Source organism: Conger conger, chromosome 2, assembly GCF_963514075.1.
Source record: "Conger conger chromosome 2, fConCon1.1, whole genome shotgun sequence".
In the NCBI taxonomy this organism is placed as follows: domain Eukaryota; kingdom Metazoa; phylum Chordata; class Actinopteri; order Anguilliformes; family Congridae; genus Conger; species Conger conger.
The window spans coordinates 25,224,849-25,248,907 of record NC_083761.1 but is presented as its reverse complement, the minus strand read 5'-3'; the positions used below and the strand labels follow the sequence as shown (position 1 = coordinate 25,248,907).

Below are 24,059 nucleotides of genomic sequence, written 5' to 3'. Positions count from 1 at the left end.
TGCAAGTGCATGAAGGAACAGAAAAAAGAAAGTATTTTCACTAAAAATGTATCTCCTTAATTTTAAACAAAAACACCAAGATTTATATGAACTCCTTGCCATAGCATGTGAAATACATAAAACAGGTTATAACTGCATAACAAACGCATGGTATTGTAACATTAATGTTCAAAGCATCTGGTTATCAGAATTTTGCAAGGGTATCAACAGTGCTTAAACATCACACAATACAGAAATAAGACTGTGGAATATGCATTAATGTTTTCGCACAGAAATTCAATGAGTCTTGCTCAGGTATTCAGAAACCACAAGTGAACATCAAACAGTGCACCGTTTCTCCTTGTTCTTCAAAAGCACAAAACTCTTCATTGATTACAGCTACATGTCTCCCCCTGGTGGTGAGCACTGGTTCCTACCTGATCCTGAGAGTATTTGACAGCACAGAGCTCTCCATAGTCAGGCAGGTACTCAGTGCCCAGAGAGCCTGCGTAGGTCTTCTGCAGCGCCACGGTAATGCTGTGCAGAGACGCCAACATCTCTGTCGTCTGAACTTGAATGAAGAATTTCCCAGGGTTCCTCAGCTCCAATACACAGGCCTGTCAAAGCCACACGTGTAAGGGTACACGATTTGCCATTGGCGTAGAAGTAAATGGTATTCTTACAAAGTTCACAAGTCTTGAACCATGGTGTTTTTTTGTTTTTGTTTTGTTTTTTTTGTTTCCTAATTGTTCGCTAGCACATGCAAATTTCCAAGTAGCCATTGTACATTGTGCAAGAAAGTGTTCATGCACTCTCATACATAAGAGCCGCAAGGTTTATTAGCTTTGAACCTTGGAGGTCAGCCATTTTAATGCGCGATTTGCAGCTATGCGGCCATTAGCAAAACCTACATGATATGTACAGCGCAGTCTGTAAGTATTGGACAGACACACATTTTTTGTTGTTTTCGCTCTGTACTCCAGCAAACAAAGTTGAAATAAAACAATATGGTTAAAGTGCAGACTTTCAGCTAATTTGATTTTATTATTGTCGCCACGCGACATTACAGCTTCAGCTTGAGCTGTGGCTTTTCCCCACTCTCTCCTGCATGTTAGCATTGTGTTTTCTATCCCCATTTAAGGCCTCATGATTAACACTGACATGATTAACACTGAACCTAATGCAGTGTTTCCCAACTCCAGTCCTCGGGACCCACTTGCCAGAAGGTTTTTGTTGTAACCAGTAACTCACACACTTGATTTAATGATTGAACCAATCAAACCACAAAAATGCCCTTGAGTAGTTAAATCAGGTGTGTGAGCTACTGGTTACAGCAAAAACCTTCTGGCAAGTGGGTCCCGAGGACTGGAGTTGGGAAACACTGACCTAATGGCAAGAAGGGGCTGCAGATGCATGATTGAGCCAGTAGGGGGACACAGAGCTTTAGAGAGAGAGGAGCACAGGTTGCCTGCCAACACACACACACACACACACACACACATATACATATACAGGCACGCATGCATACACACACACACACACACACACACACAGGCACGCGCACACGCACACGCACACATACACAGGCACGCACGCACACGCACACACACACACACACACACACACACACACGCAGGCGCACACACACATGCGCAGGCGCACACACACACACGCAGGCGCACACACACACATGCAGGCGCGCGCACACACACACACACACACACACACACACACACACAGACACAGACACAGACACAGACACAGACACAGACACACACACGCTGGCACACACAGGCACACACAGGCACACACAGGCACCCACAGGGGCAGGTCTGGTTGTTCAGGTTTGTTTTCACACAAACATGATGGGTCACAACCTGTCAGAAACATTCAAGGGCTCAGCCTTCCCAGAATCACTGGTAACTTTACATTTAGTTGAAAACGCCTAAAAAAAACTAATCCAGCCCAACAGAAACTCACTGTGATGTGACTGGTTGCAGTATAAGTCACACCTTTGCTGTTGCACAGCTTTTAACAGAATCCCTCCCATATATCCTTTGTGTAATGTGAAGCTAACTGCTCACCGGCCAAGCAGGGCAGCAGGCAAGATGGCACTAGAGTGCTGTGGTGCCCACTCCTGCTTTCCTGGATGTCTCTGAATATTATTAATTATTTTACGTGTAATGTCTTGATGAAACTACAAGCTGCACTTACGCTTGAGTTAGAACAGTCAGTATTTGCCATTGCCGTTAGCATTTCATAATAGTTTCCCAGAATAATGACTACCAAATATTGTTTCCTTAAACAAATTATAGGCCATTGTAATGATGTTGTAATTTCCTTATGCCTAGAGTGAAATAACCACCTTGCGGTTATATGCCTCCGCCAACCAGTCAATTTGCAGTTTACATCACTGTCTGTCCAGCAGTAAAGAACTTCTATACTTTATGAATCCACAAGAAGAGCTTAATGTATTTGTATTATTTTTTTACGTTTCATTAAATAATTAATGTACCGTTTCTTTGTCATTGGTGTTACCTATAATGTAAACAACATTAAATGTTGAATAATATTTTTTTTCTCATTACAACCTGAATATTTTGTCAAAGGCAGAGTAGTGGAATGATAAGGCCAAGAAAAATACTTGATTATTTACATTTTTTTATAAATTGCATGTTTAAACAACACTGTATGAATTTATTTAATTAGGACCATCCGTTTTTCCTGTCAAACCAACAACAATTGAAGAATATTCAAACAAAAAGTGCTTGATACTTACTCTAAAATATCAACTAATGATTACGTCATCAATCAACAATCAAAATAACCCAAGATCATTTTCTCAGCTACAGTGGTAAGAAAAATATTATGTCACAGTGAAGTTGACGTAGACCTTTTAGATATCAAATGTCATCACTTCATCATTTCATCCTATTAGACAATTATGTGAAATTCTGTCATAATTAGCGTACAAATTATCAAGTTATGGCCAAAAAAGTATTTTGAGAGGTCACAGCAACCTTGACCTTTGACCACCAAAATCGAATCAGTTGATTCTTGAGTGCAAGTGGGCGTTTGTGCCAAATATGAAGAAATTCCCTCAAGGCGTTCCTGAGATATCACGTTCACAAGATTGGGAAGGACGAATGGATGAAGGATAGATGGACAGACAACGAACGGACGAACGGACAACCCGAAAACTAATGTTGTGGACACGAAGACATAATTATCGGCTTCATCAGATACCGATAATCAAAATTTGATTTAAACACGGCCAATGACAATATAGTTTCCCATATATTGTGCAACCCTACTGTACTGTATTGTGTACCTGCAGCTGAGCTCCTTTAATGATCTTGTTTTTGGGCAACTCATGGAGGTACATCCTCTTCACCTGTCCCATGGTGGGTGTTTTCATCTGCCAGGAAAATGAAGCGCATAGTAACTCAGGAACTGCTAACTGAACTCTACAGAGAGATTATCATACAGCATTTTACATTGCTCTTTTTTTACTGAGAGAAAAATTAAAATAAAATAAAAAGTAGTGCTGCTCTCTTCCACAGAAATCTCATTTGATGCTGTCAGGGAACAACATGAGGAATTACAAATATGTACAGAAGAGTTTTGTAATATGTAATGAAGATCTTAAAAGTTTTGTGTTTGCAGGACCTTTCCAATTAGGTGTTGGTGAAATAGATTTTTTATATAACCACCACTGTGAATTAGGCACATCCAATGCCCTGCATACAGCCCAGGAGTAAGTGTGGAGCTTACCATGGCTTCTGGAGACTTGAGTACACTTGATGCAGGAGATGCCACAGCCTCTTGGATTTTGTTGCTTTTCAATTCAAGAGAGGGGCAGGAGGGGAGAGTGTTTCATAAATTTCATAAAGCCCTGGTGTAGCCACGATAAGATCTGCACAACCATGGGCCCTTGAGCAAGGCCCGAATCCCTGCATTGCTCCAGGGCGGATTGTCCCCTGCCTAGTCTAATCAACTGTGTTGTTTGGATAAAAGTACCAGCTAAGTAACAAATTATTATTATTATTATTATTATTATTATTAACCGCCAGCAGAATACCATCCAGAAAACAAAGATACAGGCGTCACCCGACTTTGAAGAAGCATTGGCAACCAATCCTAGTCCCCTGACAAGCTCCTATTTAGATGGTCTTCTGTCCAGGTGGATCAGGTACGCTGTGGTCAGAAAGTGGGGGTGCTTGTTGTGAACTGGGGAATGGGCTGTGTGCTTCCTGGGGTACCTGACGGGGGAATCCGGGGTGCTCGGCTTGCACACGTGCCTGTGGGCCTTCCAGTCCTCCGTCTGGCAGGCCACCGAGCAGTAGCACGTCTTCTTGCACCGCGTGCACCGGAGGTTGCCTGAAACACCGGTGAATTAAACAACGATGCACAGTGCGCCAATCAACTCTGACAGTGGATCAACGGGTGAATTAAATAGCAGAACTCTGCAAGTCAACAAACAATGAAAACACATCAACAGATAAGTGAAACAACCTCTGCAATGTAAAACGCATGCAACTCATTTGAGCGTTTCACTGCCACTTGCTGAACACAGTAACGACAAACAGCTTGTCTGAACCACATTTACATGGGTCGGACAGAAAACTTACCTTGCTGACTGCAGTAATTGCACAGCTTCACCACAGCGGGAGATCCAGGGAACAACTTCTACAGGGAACAACAACACTAATATCACATCCACAACAGACATAACCCCAACACCACACCCACAACAAAACGTACATTACTCACACATCCAGAACAGGTACAACATTATGAACATTTTGCTCAGGACCTTCAGCAGGGGAAATGGCTGAGAGCTGAACCCACTGAGTCCAGACTAAAGACGCTTTCACATAATCGGCAGCACTACACCTGTACTGCTTCCAGTTGTATCTGTGAGTTTTCCAGCTGAAGTATTCGCCTTTCAGATAATGAGATTTTCCATAACTGCTCCTCTTCCTATATGGTCCGCTAACGTAGCTCACACCCTGCTGCCTACCATTGGTCTCTCCGTCTTAATGTTGTTTTAATTCATCACCATTTGTCCAAACTTAATCACCACTGATGAACATCCACAAGAAACTTAAAACCCAGCTCTTCAGAACAGGGTGTATCCAACGCCTAACTTAGGAAACTTAGGAACTAACCTAGGAAATATTCAGAACAGAACTGTTTGTGGTTGTAAAGCACTAATTGAATATTCAACGCTGACACAAAATAGTGTTGTGAAATTGTTTTAATTTCTATTTTTGAGGTACCAAATGCCAACAAAATGTTAGTAAGACAATAGCTAGCTTGGTATAAAAATATGTAATAAGTAAACGATATCTAAGCCTATACTAACATTTTTTTTAAACAAGTAAGAGAAATTCCTTGGAAACTACTGTTCCCGAAGACTGCAACACTCAGGACAAATGCCGCTTGGCAGGCTTCTGTCACAACAGGTCCCATTATACCCTCTTACGAAATTCTGGTTTTACAGAGGATGCATTAATGTGTTTTTCCTCTCACTGACAATCTCCCCACATACTTGAAACACATCCAATTTCAGTTTTTCCCCTGGCGACTGCAGATCCAGTTGCTGCATTGATGTAGCTTTCCATGAAAGCTAGTTATAGCAGGCAATTCTTCCTAGGCAGCAAATACCAACACAGCTGCAGCTAAGCTGACAAGAAGTCATAATGTCTAGCTTATTGGCGAAATGGCATTGCTACTGCTGTAAAATTAGCACATGGGGCTACCACAGCAGACATGAATGCAATGCAAATAAATTAAAATGGACACCAGAGGGAACTAGTCATAACTTAACAGCAAATACTTAATTATTTTTATCCTACAGTTGGTAATGCATTCCCAAATGTAAATTAAAGCAGGATACCGATGAGGTAATCAAACAGTATGTGATGTCATTGGTATATTCTGTCTCAGCTCTACTTCTGACACGTGACTTATCTTACAACTGATTATAACTTTATTGAAAAATGAAATCACTGGTGTTAAGTGCTATTCTGTGCCAAAATTACCATTAGACTTGGAGCTGCACAAGTATACGCACTAACCCCTTGTGTTTGGCTTGGAAAGAAATGGACCCATTTCAAACTTCTAGTAAAGGAAGAATGATACATTAGAGATGTATTTAATAACCAGGGACCAAGCCAGTGTAAGTTTGGTTCTTGTTTTGTGATTCACAGACTTAATCGACTATCATTCTGTTGAGATTTTGCTAAGCCAGTGCAGTTGTAGTTAGTGTATTTAGTTATAGTTGTGTTTGTGTTGCACGTTTTATGCAGTAAAAAAGACAATATTCCACTTTTTGTAAAGCAGAAAATTTTGTCCATTATAAACTGCAATCACAAATGGTAACAAATGCAGTCTTATGAGTAATAAAAAAATGGAATTTTATTGATATGGTGACCAAACAGCAAGCTTCAATAAAATAAATCAAAACTACAAAGTTATTGTCAAATTTATTTTAAGCACCTGTGTTACACAAAATCGAGCAGTGATCATGAAACCAATCATTACAAATACTGTTTGTAATGTACATTGTAAATTCTCTCATTACAGACAGTTTTTAATTGATCATTAAATTAGTACAACATAGTAATTTGGGCCCAACATGCTTAATCCTTCAAACAAGAAATTATTTTTTAGCATTTGAGAACAAAATGTGCTCTAGCGTTGTGTAATTATGCAAGACACCCGTGACACATTATGGATAAGGTGACCCTGAGGATTACAGCACAATTCACTAAAACTGTGCCATGCAAGGATACATATTTTTTATTTTAAAAAATTAATTTTGCATTTATGTGGATGTCACTCAAAAATGAGCAGTACTTACAGATGGGCTGTCTTCTGCAGGCAAAGACCCATTGTCCTTCCTACCGCTGTCCATCTTTGCAGCTAAAAAGAGCAAAGGGCATTTCATTTTAAAGAGAGGCATTTGTCAAAAATAAAAATAATAAAAATGATATGACCCACCACCACAGCCAGCTTCCTTTTTAAAAATGTTAGTCTTGAATGGCCAATTGTATTTGAAGGTGTGATCATCACACCTACACTCTGTGAGTTTGGGAGTAGACAGACAAGAACGTGCTACGTGAGAACAGCCACTGTTCACTATTCATTTTGCAGTGTACCGTCGCGCATAATTGCAGATAACGAGTTGGAGGAGGTTGCCGATGGTGAGGAGACGCAGATAACCTGCCAACTGAAATCCCTTCCTTCCCATGGCCCATCCCAGACCAAATCATGGGGCCAATCTGTGCATCACAACAGCTCCTTAACACGAGCCGCTCGCAGTCAGCAACATGTGAAAAGTACATCGAGAAGGGGTTCAACCACTGTAGGGTCCTACATACTACGCCCATGTTCAGCAGTTACGTTTCTTTCGATTCATAGTCTAGACTTTATTTTAAGTTAATGGTTTAATTTTAATACAACGTTAAAATATTTGAAATGTTGTCATTTACACATATAATTGAAGAAAAGGGGTGTCACTACGTACAGCTGAAAAAGATCTAAAAACCAGCTGAATTATCTCCTAAAATCCGAGACATCAGACAAAAGCACACAAAAGAGAGAGGAGAGAAGATTGAGAAAGACAATTCTATATAAACTTGCCATTCGAATCCAAGCCTTCAAACCAGGTCCTGGAGGGCCGGTCTCTGAGCTGGTTTTTGTTCCAACTAATTACCTTAATTTATTTTTCTGTCAGGTCTATATTATGTTGGTTTAGTCCTGTACTTGAGCACAGTACAATCTTTAGGATACACTAGCAGTCTGCAGCTGCTGCTCCATATACAAATGTCTAATCAAGACATTATTTAGCCAATTAAATTATTAAGAGCAGAAGTATCGTTTTCCAACATACCACACTCTCACCAGCACCTGGAAGCCAGGGTCTCGGAAATCACTTTTCACTAAGTACCCAAAACAACCAGATCCATTTAATCATGATGATGTTAAATTACCAGGATACAACGCTGCTTTGAATACTAATAAAAGGGTTACTTAAACGGGATGCTTGTGTCACCTTTGTAATGTCCAACTGCCATGATTGGCAACGCAAAATCGGCCCAAGGTACTTGCTTTCCCTCACTAACGTCCACGAAGGCAGCTCCTGCTTCCATGACTGCAAGCAGCAGGTCGGCCAGTGGGATCAGCTCAGCCACCCATAAATTGTGTACGTGCTTCTTCTCAGGCAGTTTTTAACCAAATATACATGCAGTTAAGTTACTGAGCTAGCTAGTTTGCTAATCTGCAAAATTCGCTGCCTTCCAGGCGTCACTAAGAAAAGGAAAGTACCTTGGGCGCAAAATGGTGGCAGCCATTAGACACACAAAGGGGTGTCCAGACATCGTACATTTTCCATTTTGCACCGTAAAACATAACATTCAAAAATGTAATGTTTTGATTATGAACCCTGACGGTAGAATGTGGTTACGGCAGAATGTAACGTCTATTTCACTTTTACCATCTCCGACACCAGGGCTGACCGCCAGGCCGCCTGGTGACAGACAACTCTTCTTTTCGCCAAATGGAGGCGTGATTATCCTGGGTGCAGTTCCAAGGCTAGTTGCCGGTCGCCTTAGTGGAAGATTTGGACGCACGGCGGACTGGAAAATGGCGCTGTTCATGATGCTGTCCAAGACTCTTCACTAGGACTAAGAACAGAAAAAAAACATCACATAGTAACATAGACGGCTGTTAAATACAAGAAGTGAATGTCTGTGGATTTGTTGTACAAGAACAGGCAACTCGGGGAAGATTGATTGCATTTGCTACTTAAGAGAATTGGACATTTGTTCCAATAAAAATCGGTGACCCATAGTCAAGGTGACCCTTATCCAAGCCATTACATTCGATCGTGACAATATGCGCTACGCCGAAGTAAATTACCACATCAACATTGAAGTTACTTTGCAAGCAACGAATAGCCTACTTCAAAAAACTTGTAGCTACTAATTTTATATATAATTAGCTGATAACGAACATAGGCTAACATTACTTCCTAACCTATAACAAATAAAATGATATATTTGAAAACCTGCCACGTAGCTAGCTAAAACTCGATATCGGGCCAAGCCGTCAGCTGTATAATTTGCCTAGCTAATTAGCAGGTAGCTGCAGAGGAGTTGCAATCCCCCCCAAACAAATTGCAGAAGCTAGTTTCAGCAAATTGTATGCAATGCAATACAATACAACTATTAACATATGTGTCACTATGTACTCTATGGTTATTTGCTCAATTATAATATGGTACAATACTTGAGACGACGTGTGAAGCTACCTGTTATTCCACTACACGTGTCCGTTAGTCCTTCGAAATTCTAAAGTTAAGAGCATGCGCAGTAAGACGAAGAAAATTACGTTGTTGTCACGCTCTGGATTTTTGGAAGCTTGGTATCTCTCAGTTTTAGCCTTTTAGTACAATTTTTCACAGCTGACAATGCGGGACTAAACAAAAAACAACCTTTCTATAAAATGGTTGAACATAAACGCATGCAAATACCATGAAATAAAAGCTAATTGTCTGTCCTTTTGTCTCATATTCATCTTTTGATCTCAAAACTTAACACATTTCACTATTATTTTCATACTTTTGGAAGGCACTGCATGTGTTAATCCAATTATTTTGGTCCTAATGCACATAATTCACATTCTGCATGAATTGCCCATTGGTTATGATTTGCACTTTATTTTACATCACTCAGAATAAGAGCATCTGCTAAATGACTGTAATGTAATGTAATGATGTTCACTGGCTTTTGCTAAATGCGATTTAACCATTTTGTAAGTGGGTTTTTTCGGAAGTAGGTTTAGGCTGGGGGTGTTGGTGGGCGAGTGTGGCTCGCTTTCCAGGCTATGGATGCACACACATCTGCACACACACAATCCAGTCTTGTTTTCTATTCTGCACTCGGATAATGAGTCATCGTAGACAGGCACAGCTCACTTGGGGGTGAGATACCCTGAAAAAAAAAGTATCCTCAAAGCTTTGATAATGGGATTAGTCATTTGAATGCAGTATCTACAATGACCTGTGGATGACTGCAATATGCCTTGATTTCAAATACATATACATTAGATATTGTATGTTTGTACTGTATTGTAGTGATATCACACTTACAGTAAAAAAAAGTGAATAAAGTGCAAATATTTTTTTATAGCTTTTAGTTCAATATTTCAAATGTAGTGGAAACATTACACATTCAATTCCAAATCAAGTCTTTGTTATTCTTTTACAGGAAGCAAAGAAAAGGAATATTAATCTGTTCAAAAAATGGCAGTGTCGACATTTTTCTCTTCAAACTCTCTTCAAATGTAAATGTAAGTGTTTTCCATTTAAATAGCGCCTTTATCCAAAGCGCTGTACAATTGATGCTTCTCATTCATCCATTCATACACACACTGACACACACCAACTGAACTAATATTTAGTTACATCACCATTGTTTTTGATAACTGCTGTGCATCTGCGTTGCATCGAGTCAACCAACTTCTGGCAATTAGAAACAGGCATTTCAGCTTCAGAAACTGCATTTTTAATGTCACCCCACAAGTTTTCAATGGGGTGGAGGTTGAGGGATTGAGCTGGCCACTCCATTACCTCAATCCTTTTTGTCTGGAACCAAGATGTTGCTCGCTTACATGTGTGTTTGAGGTTGTTGTCTTGTTGAAACACCCATTTCAGGGGCATTTCCTCTTCGGCATATGGCAACATAATCTCTTCAAGTATATTGATGTATTCAAACTGATCCGTGATCCCTGGTATACAAACCCAACACCATAGTATGAAAAACATCCCCATACCATGATTTTTGCGCCACCATGCTTCACTGTCTTCACCGTGTACTGTGGCTTGAATTCAGTACCCGGGGGGTAGTCTGACGTACTGTCGATGACCACTAGACCCGAAAAGAACAATTTTACTCTCATCAGTCCACAGAATGCTATGCCTTTTCTCTTTGGGCCAATCGATGTGTTCCTTGGAAACACTTCTTTATATGTTTTCCCCTCTCCAATCAACTTTTTAATCAAATGACGTTGTCCCCCTCCGAACAATGTTACTTAGCAATTCAGAAGGAAATATATTTTTAATAAGTATTTGCCATGCAGAAATATCACTACTACTAATAACAGTGGTTCATCAGGTTACTGATGTTGTACTGCTATTTTCTTGAACACAACTGTAATTTTAGTGTTGGATAAAGCAGCACAAATATAGTGAATGTAAGAAAAAATAGAAAGTTAAACTGCATGTACCAGCAGGAGGTCACTGACCCTCAGAATATGCTGAGTTCATTTGAACTAAATTGATCATATTAAGCATTTATTGCATATCAACTCAGCTTGATTCTTAGGTCTGAACTGGTTGTTGATTTTAAGTCGAAAACAGAGATCTAAGCATAGATTGTGGCAAAGTGAGATAGGTGCAGCTCTTGGCAGGGTCACTAGGGAATGCCGTTCTCTGGGAGGCTCTCTAATGTCCAAACCAAGATAGCTCAGCCATTGTAACGAACGGATGGATCGTGTCTTGCAAAAAAGCAGACAATCAGGAGGATGTGTCCTGCTCTTCTTGCTGAGGTCCTGTGTACTTTTAGGGGTAGGCACAACTGATGGAACTTTGATTACCTTTCAAATGTATTAAAATGTGTTATTTAATGAAATGCTATTTTAAATACTCAAAATACGCACATGTGCAGTATCTGTTTCCAGCAACTGGAATTAATAACTTAATTGCCACTAGAGGGAGACATATGTCGCCTCACAGCAAGGAGGTCCTGGGTTTGAATCCCCGTCGGCCGGGGCCTCTCTGTGCGGAGTTTGCATGTTCTCCCCGTGTCTGCGTGGGTTTCCTCCGGGTACTCTGGTTTCCTCCCACAGTCCAACAACATGCAGGTTAGGCTGATTGGAGAGTCTAAATTGCCCATAGGTATGAGTGTGTGAGTGAATGGTGTGTGTGCCCTGTGATGGACTGGCAACCTGTCCAGGGTGTATTCCTGCCTTTCGCCCAATGTATGCTGGGATAGGCTCCAGCCCCCCTGCGACCCTGTTCAGGAAAAGCGGGTTAAGATAATGGATGGATGGATGGATGGGAGACATATGTAGATTTTACTGCCCCTCACAAGTGGCGGGCAAAAGATGAAGGAGTGATTGAATTGCTGTGTGTGTGTGCGTGTGTGTGTGTGTGTGCATGCATGCGTAATCTAGTAAAAAATAGCAGGCTGGATTAGCACTACAGCGGTAGAACAGTCACAGGCATCCTACTTAGTGACATCAGGGAGGAGAGCAAATTCAATTTGAACCATCATTATACACCAATAGCTAGTGAATAGAGCTCACAATATGGTGGCCTGGGGGCTTGCCTGGTACCAAGTAGTACAGGGGACTGACGCAAGAGGTCAGATACAGTTGGATTGCTGAAAGGGCTGCTGCCTTCTGCTGGGATCACTGAATATTACAGGCCGTCACTGGGTGGTCTTCTGATACGCTTAAATGGTCGTTATACAAGCCAGTGACAATCGGTAGTCTAATCACGAGTAGCATAGTTCTCTAACACGCTATCTAGCTGATCAGATTCTCAGCTATGCATTCTTCTAAAAAGTGTTGGCTCCGTTTAATTGAATCCAAAACATTTTGATTTTATGCATCTTAGTAATAATCATTAAGGACCATGAACAATGACAGTCATGGCCGATGTTTCAAATATTGTCCATCCCTCATTGAAAATATGTTTTATGTATATGCCAATTGTATACATGAAGCACGCCAACACAGGAGTTACAGGTGCCACACAATAACGCCGTATGTAAAAAAAAAAGACAAAAAAAAGTTAAAACAAACAAACAGACAAACAATCATACAGTATAGCTACATTTTTGCGAGTTTACATTGTTTACCCTTTAAATTATGACGTTTGAGAAACCTGCGACTACCATTGGCTAAATATCAAGCAGCTGCTTCCCTGCGGTGGCCATATTTGTTGATGTGTCACCTCGGAGCTACTGGAGCAGGCGTAACAGGAATACAAAGTGGTTATTTTTTCATCGGCTGTCATAAATAGATTCGCAATTGAGATGCATTTATAATAAACAGGTTGGTGAAATTCATGCCTTTTCCATTTGGACCGAGATACTGTTTTTGAAGGAACATCTTGGTAGGTCGGCTAGCTAGCTAGCCAGTTTAGCTGACGTTAGCTGCACAGTACTGTAGATTGACAGTGTCTTGCCGAAGGTGTAACCTACCATGTGTATTTACCTAGAAGCTAGCTAGAACAATACTAATAGCATTTGTTGATTTGGCATCATGGTAGTTGCTTGTTTACTGTTTATTTCGCCGTAGCTATTATTAAAATAGATAGTTATGCAAAGGTAGCGGTATTACTAGGTAGTTCTCATGGAGTTGCTGGCTGGCAATCCTAGGTCCTGAATAACATTTTGATCCATTTCCTGTTCGCCAGCTAGCTGACGTTTATTGATAGCTAGCCGTATCACCTGTGTTATATAGCTAGCTATACTATGTTAACTAGCTTGGTGGTTTCTAGAATTTACTACCTCGCCAGTGCCTTTTCTAAAATTCTGAAATATTGAAGTTGTGAAGAAATATGTGAAGCTAACGTTGGATACATACTAGTAGTAACTTCACTAAGTCACGGCAAACATTTAAATTGGCGAGGAGCAAGAAGCCACACAATCTCAAATTCCGCATTAGAGATGCTTCAAAACGGTGTCCTTGAATGTCGGAAGTAATCCTGCAAGTAAGCGGACGGAACGAGGAAGCGTAAACCTTATGCCGTATACCGTATGCTGTATCCCGTAGCCGTTCATTGTTGATCATGACATTGGACTCTCCCTCTACGACAAGCTTTGTTGATTGTAAACGGGAATCTTCGCAAAATTTAAGGTAGCTAAACAAGATGTGCCTAAGATACTAAGAATGGAATGACGTTGCTAAAGCTAGCTAGCTAGCTAACTGATACGTGAAAATGCTCTTCATACTAGATAAATACTGTGGTTGGTCGCCTTTAAAAAATGACTGTACTCTACTTTTGACGCCCGTAGCAACTAGCGTAATTGCCATCGAGCGTTTTTATTGCTGCTATCACTGTCTTTTCGGTTCTGACATTGGTGTCACTGCAGATTTACCATAATGCTATTACAGGTGCCAGCCATGTGCATTATGTTTCCTGGGGGGAAATGTAAGTCTGGTTGTAATTTGGAACAGTCCTTTAAATGACAGGTGGTGTTCCTTGTACATGCTCTATATCCAACATATTACAGGCACACACCCACATACATTTATAGAATGGTGGAATATTAACAGATGCTAGGGCTGTATTGTATACACAGAAGGTGCTAAGCTGATAAAGGCATAGACAGCGTCTTCATTTTCTGAGTTTGAATTCCAACTAAGTTATTGTTCGTTTTTGAGGGAAGTGGGGTTGGTAATTAGCCTGAATGTTTCTGTTATGTTATGAAAGGGCAATGTGTTAACTGCGAGCTATGCAAGTAACCCTGTTTAGAAACATCGCCTAAGCAAATGCATTATCTGTGGGCACTTCGTACGACAGCTGACAAATTAGCCGGTTGTGTGATTATGCTCCCTGACTGACAACATATGATATAGCTGTCTATCGTACATTTGCAGGCTAGTTCTCCACCACCGTTCTCGGGTGAAACTGTAATGTAGTTTGCCAGTTCAGTAGCATACAGTCATGTACATGCGCTGTGGGAATTCGTACCATAGCAATGCTTCAGCTTTGGAAAATACTTATCTAGCGTCAAGAAGAGCCTGGCCAAAGTTCATTGCTGCACATATCACGCCTGGATTAGGTATCTTAAATTGGGGGGAAACGGATCTGCTCTGGCCAATTGCCCGTGTGTCATAGATTGCACTTATAATAATGTTTTAAGACATTTAAAAGTAAATGTAGTCTACATTTTTGAAAGTTTATAGGATACACTAATTGTTCAGCTGGCATTCATTACATTATCAAAATATTTAAATAGAAGATCAGATTACATGCATGTTGGGTGGGCCTACTTGAATAATGAAGAGGTTTGCATGAAATCCAGAAATGGGTACAACCCTTCTTGCCACTCCTGATTTAAAAGTCATTATTCAATTTAAATGATCAGTTAACTATAATCAATATAGTTTAATAAATTATTTATAGTATTGTGATTGTGATTGTGATCTTATGTACACAGTGTTACTGGTTTATTGCTAGTAACCTGTCAATCAGGAACCCATTAACCTGCCATCCCAATAATCGTGTTTTGCAAGATGATTTGGTGTGGCGACATGTTAGAACAGTGTCTCTTGAGAGTTGCTGTGGGGTATTAGAATGGGCCCCGGTGATGTGGGAGATTTTGAAATGTATATGCATTGTGTGTTTAAGACCTGTTATTCAGGAGTGAAAGGCAGGCGATGGGAGAGGCAGTCACGCCTAGACCAGGGTGGCTGTGGAATGTGATCGGGTGCAATAAGATCTCATCACCATTGTGTCAGTGCCCACTACACCTACACCTTTAGCTAAGTTCTGACTAAAACTGTGAGAACAGATGAGAGAATGGCAGGTTTTTTGAGAAGAACAGAGAGGACCTAAAGAGGAAAAAATCGCTCTAGATTTCAGAGATTCTCTCTGAAACTGTATTGTCTCGGAAGTCATAGCTGTGATTGGTTGCCGTTACAATGAATACAAAGTCAGTGGAATTTTGATTAAATAGAGAATTGAGAAACTATTACGTTTTAGACTTGGTAATGGTATAAGGCTGTATGCAGTCTATGTAATAGCAGTTTAATTTTAATTTTTTAATTACCAGGAACAGACCTGAGGTTGAGAATGGAGACGTCCCACTGCCAGAGCGACGACCTTCCAGGCCGTTCCCCACAGGAGGACTGTGAACAAGGCACCGTGGAGCCCTGCAGTGGGGTCCAAACCGGGTCAGGGCAGGGGACGGAGGTGGATGGTTCCAGAAGGAAGAGGGGTACGAAACGGGACAGCATAGACTCTGGGAGTGAGGAACAGGATGGGGAGGAACCCAGCACAGAGAGGGAACGGAGTGCGGAGAACACTGACTCGCCTACTGACCCCGAGGGGGCAGCTACTACTGACATCAGCAGCGGTTGTCCGAAGGATGGGGCACAATCACCGGGCCAGGCTGGCTCTGCCTCAGAAGGTGAAGGGATACCTGCTGTCGAGGTTGTTTCAGGTCCAACTGTGGTTCTTAATGGGGCCACAGAAACCACCCCCGCTGACTCAATTCATGAAGTCCCTGCCACTGACGTAAGCCAAACCCTTCTCAAAGACTCCACTCCGAGCATACCCTCTGACTCAACCCAAAACCTACCCACAAACTCCTCTGAGAGCATAGCCAAGGACTCAACCCAAAACCTAACCACAAACTCCACTCCGAGCATACCCATAGACTCAACCCAAAACCTACTCACAAACTCCACTGAGACCATACCCACTGACTCAAACCAAAACCTGCTCACAGATTCCACTCAGAGCATACCCACAAGTAGCACGAAGTCTGCTGACCCCCATCTCCCTCAGTCAGCACTTGCCTCAGATGCATCCAGGGAGGTGGAAGGGAACGGGGCCGTCATTTTGGCCGACTCCCGGTGTCCGGAACCCCTGGGTGGGCCAAACCCATACGACACAGACTGCAGTAGGAAGCTGATCTCAGAGATCGAGCGCACACTATCCCATGAGTCCCTGCTGGACGAGCTGGAATCGGAGCTGATGTCCTGCCAGATGGTGGACGAGGACAGGAAGACTGGCTCCAGCCCTCCCAACGGGCTGCGCAACGATGTGGGCTCTGTGACCGTTTTCGAAAAGTGTGTCCAGTACAAATACATGCAACAGGAGAAGGCCATTCAAAGGTAACCTCAGCCTCTAACATTCAACCTTTCCTCTCACAGTGTATACAAACACAGGACCCTTTGTTTATTGTTTTTATTTTAAAGGAGTAACATGGTGGTTGAATGTGACGCTTGTCAGTTGTCTTTAGACAACAATAAAACAAATAAAACATAATAATATATGTAATTTAAATTGACTTTAAAACATATTTTTCTAAGCCTAAATTTCCCACGAGAAAAGTCCACCCAAACTTTCTGGATATGGTAATGAGAGCTGTCAATTAGCTACGATTGACAGACTGTGTTCCCACTTTCCACACATTGTTGTTTGTTACCATAGCTACCTCCATGATACATGCTCATCTTGGGGAGCTGAATTTTCACAAGCTAGGTACCTTAGTATATCAACTTTTAACTACAAGGAGAACATTCTCAACCTACTTTCATCGTGTTTCTTCAATGCCATCTTGTGCAAATTGCATATGAAAACCTAGAAAGTGTGACCAACCACCATGTTAATTCTTTAAAAGTAGCATCAGAGTGGAGGGCCTGCATTAATACGGGTGTCCAGGCTGTCCCTGAAGACCAGGTTATGGGTAATTTTCAATAATGGATCTTTGTATTGAGCAATAAAAATCAGCATTGCTGCACTGTTGAGAACAAGCTATTAAGACTGCGTTTGACCGATGATGGCACATTAGTTTTAATGTAGACTTTTTATCTGTAGCTGTACTGTCAATGTGTACACTGGTTTGGGTGTGGTTCTCCTGTGTTTTAAAAGTGCTTGCTGCTTTAGAAATAACTGGCTCAAATGAATGGTTTTTGTGAGACTTTTATATTTCTTCTTTCACCATAAACTCAGGAATCAAACACGTTTTAATTGAACCGTTGTGGATGAAAACTGCCTTTCTGGGGCACGGGTTACTAATGAGGGCAAATGGGATGATCAGTAGGAGGAGGTCTAGCCTGAATTTGGTCCCAGCCAACAAATGGTAGAGAGTGGGGCGGGTTTGGCTCTTGATAAGACTGCTGCGCCTCCTCTGCAGGCCTGATTTCTAATGGATCTGCTGCCGTTGAGTGAGATGTCAGAGGACCTCTCTTGAGGCCACTGGTGGTGGTGGGTGTGCGGGTCCTAATCCGTGTGTCTGTTGGATGAGGAGGCCACGCGCCTTCCCAGTCCTTTCATACTGACCTTCTTTCTGGCACATTCTCAACTTTATTAGACACAGGGGCTTAGGGACTGGGAGAGCTATTCATCAAGTACAAAAATATCAGGCTAGATCTGAGGCAGCTACACAAATCAGGGTAGGAGGAGCGAAAGGCTTTTTATAAATTGCACTTTAGCAAATTCTAATAAATTGTACTTTTGTCTAGAGCGCACCCTTTTTGAGTTTATATTCCTTATGTCATATGTGCAAGGGAGCCTTTTTTTCTGTTGGGTTTGTTGAAGGAGTCTTTCATCTTGACTTGGATTATTCTGACAAGTAGTTTATTTTCATGCTGTTCTTGCATTTCTTTTCCATCTGTTTGTTTTGTCATATGACAACATTCTGGCAGGCTATTGGATGACAACAGAAGGCACCAGGAGCTGATCCTGGGAATCTGCTCTGAAAAGGACACCATGAAGGAGGAGCTGAAGAAGAGGGCGGAGACAGAGAAGCAGTACCTGATGACCATCAAGAAGGTAAGGGCTCCGCCCCACGGTGGTCTCCAGTATTCCTTTGACTGTGAGGTCATTGACCTACAATGCAGTCTGTAAGTATTTGGACAGCGGTACAATTTATGTTCTTTTGACTCCAGTGCAGTGGATCTTACAATGAAGCGATGAATATGAGGTTAAAGTGTAGACTGTCACCTTCAGTACATTCATGTTGGGCAATCCATGTAGGAATTGCATCCCTTTTTATACCCTTTCGGGGACCAAAGGTAATTGGACTGTTGCCTTTTCTGCTCTTACTGATTAGGCAGGTGTATTCAATCCCTACCTTATGCAGGTATAAAAAAAAAATTCATTCACATTCATTATTTATTTTAAAATCCAATGTGCTGGAGTACAGTGCCAAAAGAACTGAAATTGTACCACTGTCCAAATACTTATGGACTGCACTGAATAAATTGTCAATATTGTGTCTTGGCTGTGTGGCTTTTTGGCATAATTCAAATTTTGTAATAATTGGACTATATTTTTCATCATGCTTGTCTAGCTGTCCACTCAAAGTTCTATAGCTCAAGAATATAAAAAAGTTAGATTGGGAAACAGTACCGGTCAAAGGTTTGGACGCACTTTGCCTCTTTCTGCTGTTTCCTAGTAATGTTTTGTTTCCTTTGTTTGTAATCAAATAATTACAATTAGACCCCATACGTGGTCAAGGTGCAGATTCTCAGCTTTTATTAAAGGGTATTTCTGTACATATTGGTTTCACGATGTAGTATCTACAGTACTTTTTATACGTAGCCCTGCATTCCAATGTTTGAGACAAGTTAGCGTAATGTAAAATAAAATAGTCATGTTTTGTATTTGGTTGCATATTGTTTGCATGCCATGACTTCCTGAAGTCTGTGACCTATCAACATCACTAGAATCTGGATATCTTATGTTAAGGTTGTCGTACAAGTGATACAAAAATATATTTGCATTTGAATGGATTTGAACTGGGGGGTGGGACTAGATTCACCCATAGAGATCCATTAAAATCCAAAGAGTTATAGTATCGCTTGTAGGACAATCTGAGGACAAGATATCCAGACTATGTAAATATGTAAATAAGAATTGCGTATCAGTGTAGCTTCTCTGAGGAGGAATGTTATAGACTGCTCACTGGAGTGTTAAGGCAACACTCGTCCAGCACGATAACCATATTCAATAAAACCACCAGGGCTAAAAATAACGCAAGACAAACAGAGTGACCAAGGGAGGCATTTAGCAGGCACACAAACTGCAGCATTAGCTTCCTGTCCGTAAAGGCCATCAATACTCCCAAAGAACAAACTGATTCCGGCCATCCGGAATGCGCCGCGCCTTCGCAAGAGAAGGTCTAATTAGCCTTAGCACCCGCTGATAACAGATGAAATGACTAAATATAAACCTCTTCAGTAGACCTATTCATTACGCCTGTCGCCATGGGGAAACCTGTTTGGCAGTTTCATTCATCATTTCACCTGGAGGGACCTGTGATTTGAAGAAGTGGTGCATGGAGCGGGGATTTTGCTAAGTCAGGTTAATTGGTGTCTCCACTGTAGTTCTTGTAATTCTTTGCACCAATAGCTGTTCAGCTGGTATGATTTGAAATATTTAGGCTAATTGTAAATGGAAAATCTCAACAATCTGCTTTTGATGTGGTGTGGGGGCTTTGCAGAGTCTTTGCTGTGGAACTCTGCCCAGTAAACACTGCGCTGTGCAGCAACATTGGATACAGTGCCATTCTCTTCAGTCAGTTCAGTAAGCAGTTATCAATCAAAATTCAATAGTCTACTCTGTTTAGACCTCTAAGGAGGGACCTGTCCCAATGCAGTAGTCTAATTCACAGTACATTGCATGACATTACATTTTTTTGGCTGACGCTTTAAGTGCATACCGAAGGTCACCGGGGCAACTACAGAACATAGGCCAGATAAGGTACATTTCTCTTAGTGTCAGCTATCAATTGCCATGAGAATCAAATCTAGTTCACACTATAAGCATAAGCTAAATGAGTAAAGTTATAGCAGGTCGTAGGTACCCAGTAACAGGTTCCCTGGTAAAGTGCATTCTCCATCATGTCTGTTAACAGAGTTTACTGTTGAGTGTGGCTCCTGCTCTCGTTCATGGTCGACACGGGCTGTTTGCTCTTCCCAGGCTCCCAGGAAATCAAAAATAAAATATAGAGTGTCTGGGCCCGTGCCTCTGTGCCCCACTAGTCAGCACTGACAGGACAGTGCAGAAAAACCGGAGCCAAGTTCATGCCAAAACATTTGAGTTTTGAGCGTAAAAGAAGAATGGCAGGGAACGTTATGTACAGCACTTCTAATGTCCTTACCATGCCTTTACCCTCGAGTAGACTACTGCGGAGGGAAAGCACCGTGATATTTGTATCATCTTGGTGGTGAAGTTAGCAGGAAGTGGCTCCCCATATGCAAATTCAGTATATTACAGTGTAGTGAAATCTATGACCACGGTCAGAATGGTCACTGCAGCATTTGCTGTGTGAGAGAATTTACAAATGGGGGACAGCTTTCAGGAGCCCTGAACTAACTTTGTATAGGGCCCACAGAAGGCTAGTTCAGCCCTGTCTGTATTATATTTACGTGTGTGCGTGCCTGTGTAAAATATAGTGTGTGTGAGTGTGTTTTAAAAGTATTACTGTGAAATAAATATATTACCTTAAATAAGTTCCCATATTTATTTCCCATGTCCCTGAGGGTCCTTTGCTTGTGTTTATTTATTTGTTTTTGCATTTGCATTTGCATTGTGTGCTTGGTTTGTTCTTGTCAAACGGGTTCTGTTAGACAGCTGCTGGTGTGCGTTTTTATTACCTGTGCTTGTATTATCCACTGTGAGTTCCTGTTACCTGTGCTTGTATTACCCAAAGTGAGAGTTCCTGTTACCTCTGCGTATATTACCCACAGTGAGAGTTCCTGTTACCTCTGTGTATATTACCCACAGTGAGAGTTCCTGTTACCTCTGTGTATATTACCCACAGTGAGAGTTCCTGTTACCTCTGTGTATATTACCCACAGTGAGAGTTCCTGTTACCTCTGTGTATATTACCCACAGTGAGAGTTCCTGTTACCTCTGCTTATACCGTATTACGCGAATGCCCTTATTTCCACAGTTTGAGACTCGGGTGGAGGAGCTGAGGAAGGAGCTGCAGGCCTCCAAGGACAGGCTGGTGTTCCAGGACAATGCCGCCAAGAACGCCCTCCAGCAAATGCAGAGGGAGATGGCTTACCGGCTGGAGCAGGTGAGCAGAGTGCATGCGCTGCTCCTGGGGGTGGGGGAGATACACCTCCGCGTTTCAGCACAGCGCCATGCTCCAGAGGCCATGTTCGTTTGGTCTTCAAACCCTCAACCGAGCTCATCTCTACACTAGGATACGGGCAAAGTTAGAAATTGTTTTGTCATTTATAACTCTTAATTTGTTATTTAGCTGACGCTTTTATCCGAAGCGACTTACAGTTGATTAGACTAAGCAGGGGACAATCCCCGCTGGAATAATGCAGGGTTAAGGGCCTTGCTCAAGGGCCCAACAGGAAAATCTTATCATGGCTACACTGGGGCTTTCCGGGTCCCAGTCATGTACCTAAGCCAATAGGCTACAGGCTGCCCGTGGAATGCTTTTTAGAATGTTATTTCTCCATTGCTTACAATTACTATACCAGTTACATCAGAAATATAATTGTCATATACCTTATAGGGTTAAGGCAGAACTTTTAAAAAGTTGTGTTTGTGGTGTTTTGTGTAAACCAGACACGGAATCTTTATTTTATGTTGACAATAAAGTATAGAAATTTGGTCAGGTTCGGAGGCTGATGTCTGGGACCAGGTTTGGAGGGTAATCCGCTGGTTCGATGCAATCGCTCGTCCTCTTAGTGATCTGACAGGGTGCGTGATTTAGAAAAGCTTGACGTGTTGATGTGGAGTGTGGCATAAACTCTTAAGTAATGAAGGATTTGGTGGTGCGCCTCCTTCACTTACTGCCTTCTGCTCCCAACACAATTTAATGCTCTGCTGAATGTGCAGCTGTCCATGAATTTAATAGCTTGTGTGTTTTATATGCAGTACGGGAGGGGTCTCTTAATGGTATCATGGCAGACCATACCCATACCATAGCAATAATTTGTAAACTGTACATATTCTTGAATGCTTGAACATGATATTTTAAAGCTAACTTAGATGAAGAACTGTGTAATGCGCAAGCGTTTTGTCCAAGTCTCACAGGGTGACAAATTACAATGAATGAGGCTGTTGTGTGCATCTGTTGAAATATTTATGGGGAGAAAACAACATTTCAGCGTGCATTAAATTGAAAATGCATTACTTGTACGCTGACGTTCGTTTGAATGGGACTTTCCCGATTGGTCCCCGGGTGTCCTTGCACTTCTACAGATGGATAATGGATCATGGGTAATGATACTACGGTTGATGATAGGCAGCAGGCTGCAATGTACTTTGTCCCTTTTGAGCGTAGTTTTTAACTGCAGTCTCGGAGCAGTGGCTTGGGGAGCTGCGGTGGCGCAACAGGCTAGCCTTGCCGTCGCAGTTCAGTCGGTTGCAGTTGCACACTTAGCCAGTTCGGCCGGGTCATGTGGAGCAGCATAATTGGCTCGCCGGGGGGAGGACTCAGCAGGGGGAGGCTCGCCGCATACAACAACAGCGCCCAGTTGTGGGGGTACAGTCGCGGTTGGAGACTATGTGGCTTGGAGAAGGGTCGCGAGCATGTCCAATATACATTGCTCGTCAAAATATGATGTTGTCCGTGACATAACTAAACTCTACAGGTGCGCCGTACTGAGGGGGAAAAAGTGTCATGCGACACTTTTTTTCTTCAGTTAAAAATGCGCCATTTTTTGTCATAGGACACTTGTAGCAAGCTGTGATAAGCTATAGATCAGGCTTTGAAGCTTTGGGGCCGGCTTCTCAGACGCAGATTAAGCCTAGTCCTAAACTAAATCATATTCTGAATGTAGATTCTACATACGAACCTCAATTTAGTCCAGAACTAAGCTTAATCTACGTCTGTGGATCTGGCCATTAAAGTCTCGGCCTCTGCCTGTCCTTGTGCGCGACGTCAGGCCAACAGGAAGTGTGAGGAGGCGCGGCAAGAGAAGGAGGCGATGGTGATGAAGTACGTGCGGGGCGAGAAGGAGGCGCTGGACCTGCGCCGGGAGAAGGAGCAGCTGGAGAGGAGGCTGCGGGAGGCCAGCAGGGAGGTGGAGAAGCAGGTCGCCCGCGGCAACGTGCTGGCCCAGGAGAAGGGCCGTCTGCAGCAGCTGCACGAGGCCAAGGTGAGCGGCGCTGTGAGCGCAACCAATGAGATTTCACGTACCGGCCGTGCGCAAATCTGCACCTCCAATCCAAATCCAGCCCTGGTTTTCTTTCCTCCCGAGTAATTACCTGAACAATTAGCGCTATTGATTGACCTGAGTGTCTTCTGACCTGACACCCAGGTAAAGGGAGGGTGGAAAACCAGCAGTTCTCG

General features: G+C 42.2%; 2 protein-coding genes across 7 annotated transcripts in view; one reads left to right on the top strand and one right to left on the bottom strand.

Moving 5' to 3' along the window:
• Positions 1 to 9,385, bottom strand: part of tdrd1 (tudor domain containing 1) — a 30,109-nt gene extending 20,724 nt beyond the window's left edge. For all 4 annotated transcript variants that reach the window (XM_061232196.1, XM_061232198.1, XM_061232197.1 and 1 more), the window contains exons 1-8: positions 9,299 to 9,385; positions 8,483 to 8,672; positions 6,848 to 6,909; positions 4,611 to 4,668; positions 4,242 to 4,359; positions 3,754 to 3,817; positions 3,311 to 3,397; positions 417 to 596 (exon numbers count right to left, since the gene is read on the bottom strand). In XM_061232196.1, the coding sequence (XP_061088180.1) occupies positions 417 to 596; positions 3,311 to 3,397; positions 3,754 to 3,817; positions 4,242 to 4,359; positions 4,611 to 4,668; positions 6,848 to 6,909; positions 8,483 to 8,645 (732 nt within the window). In that variant the 5' untranslated portion in view covers positions 8,646 to 8,672; positions 9,299 to 9,385. The remainder of the gene's footprint in view (positions 1 to 416; positions 597 to 3,310; positions 3,398 to 3,753; positions 3,818 to 4,241; positions 4,360 to 4,610; positions 4,669 to 6,847; positions 6,910 to 8,482; positions 8,673 to 9,298) is intronic.
• Positions 9,386 to 12,984: 3,599 nt separating this feature from the next.
• Positions 12,985 to 24,059, top strand: part of ccdc186 (coiled-coil domain-containing protein 186) — a 35,134-nt gene continuing 24,059 nt past the window's right edge. For 2 of the 3 annotated variants that reach the window (XM_061232973.1, XM_061232970.1), the window contains exons 1-5: positions 12,985 to 13,107; positions 15,837 to 16,902; positions 18,439 to 18,565; positions 21,693 to 21,821; positions 23,653 to 23,865. In XM_061232973.1, the coding sequence (XP_061088957.1) occupies positions 15,857 to 16,902; positions 18,439 to 18,565; positions 21,693 to 21,821; positions 23,653 to 23,865 (1,515 nt within the window). In that variant the 5' untranslated portion in view covers positions 12,985 to 13,107; positions 15,837 to 15,856. Of the gene's footprint in view, positions 13,108 to 13,617; positions 13,915 to 15,836; positions 16,903 to 18,438; positions 18,566 to 21,692; positions 21,822 to 23,652; positions 23,866 to 24,059 lie in introns of those variants that run through there. The other variant, XM_061232971.1, reaches the window with a different exon arrangement.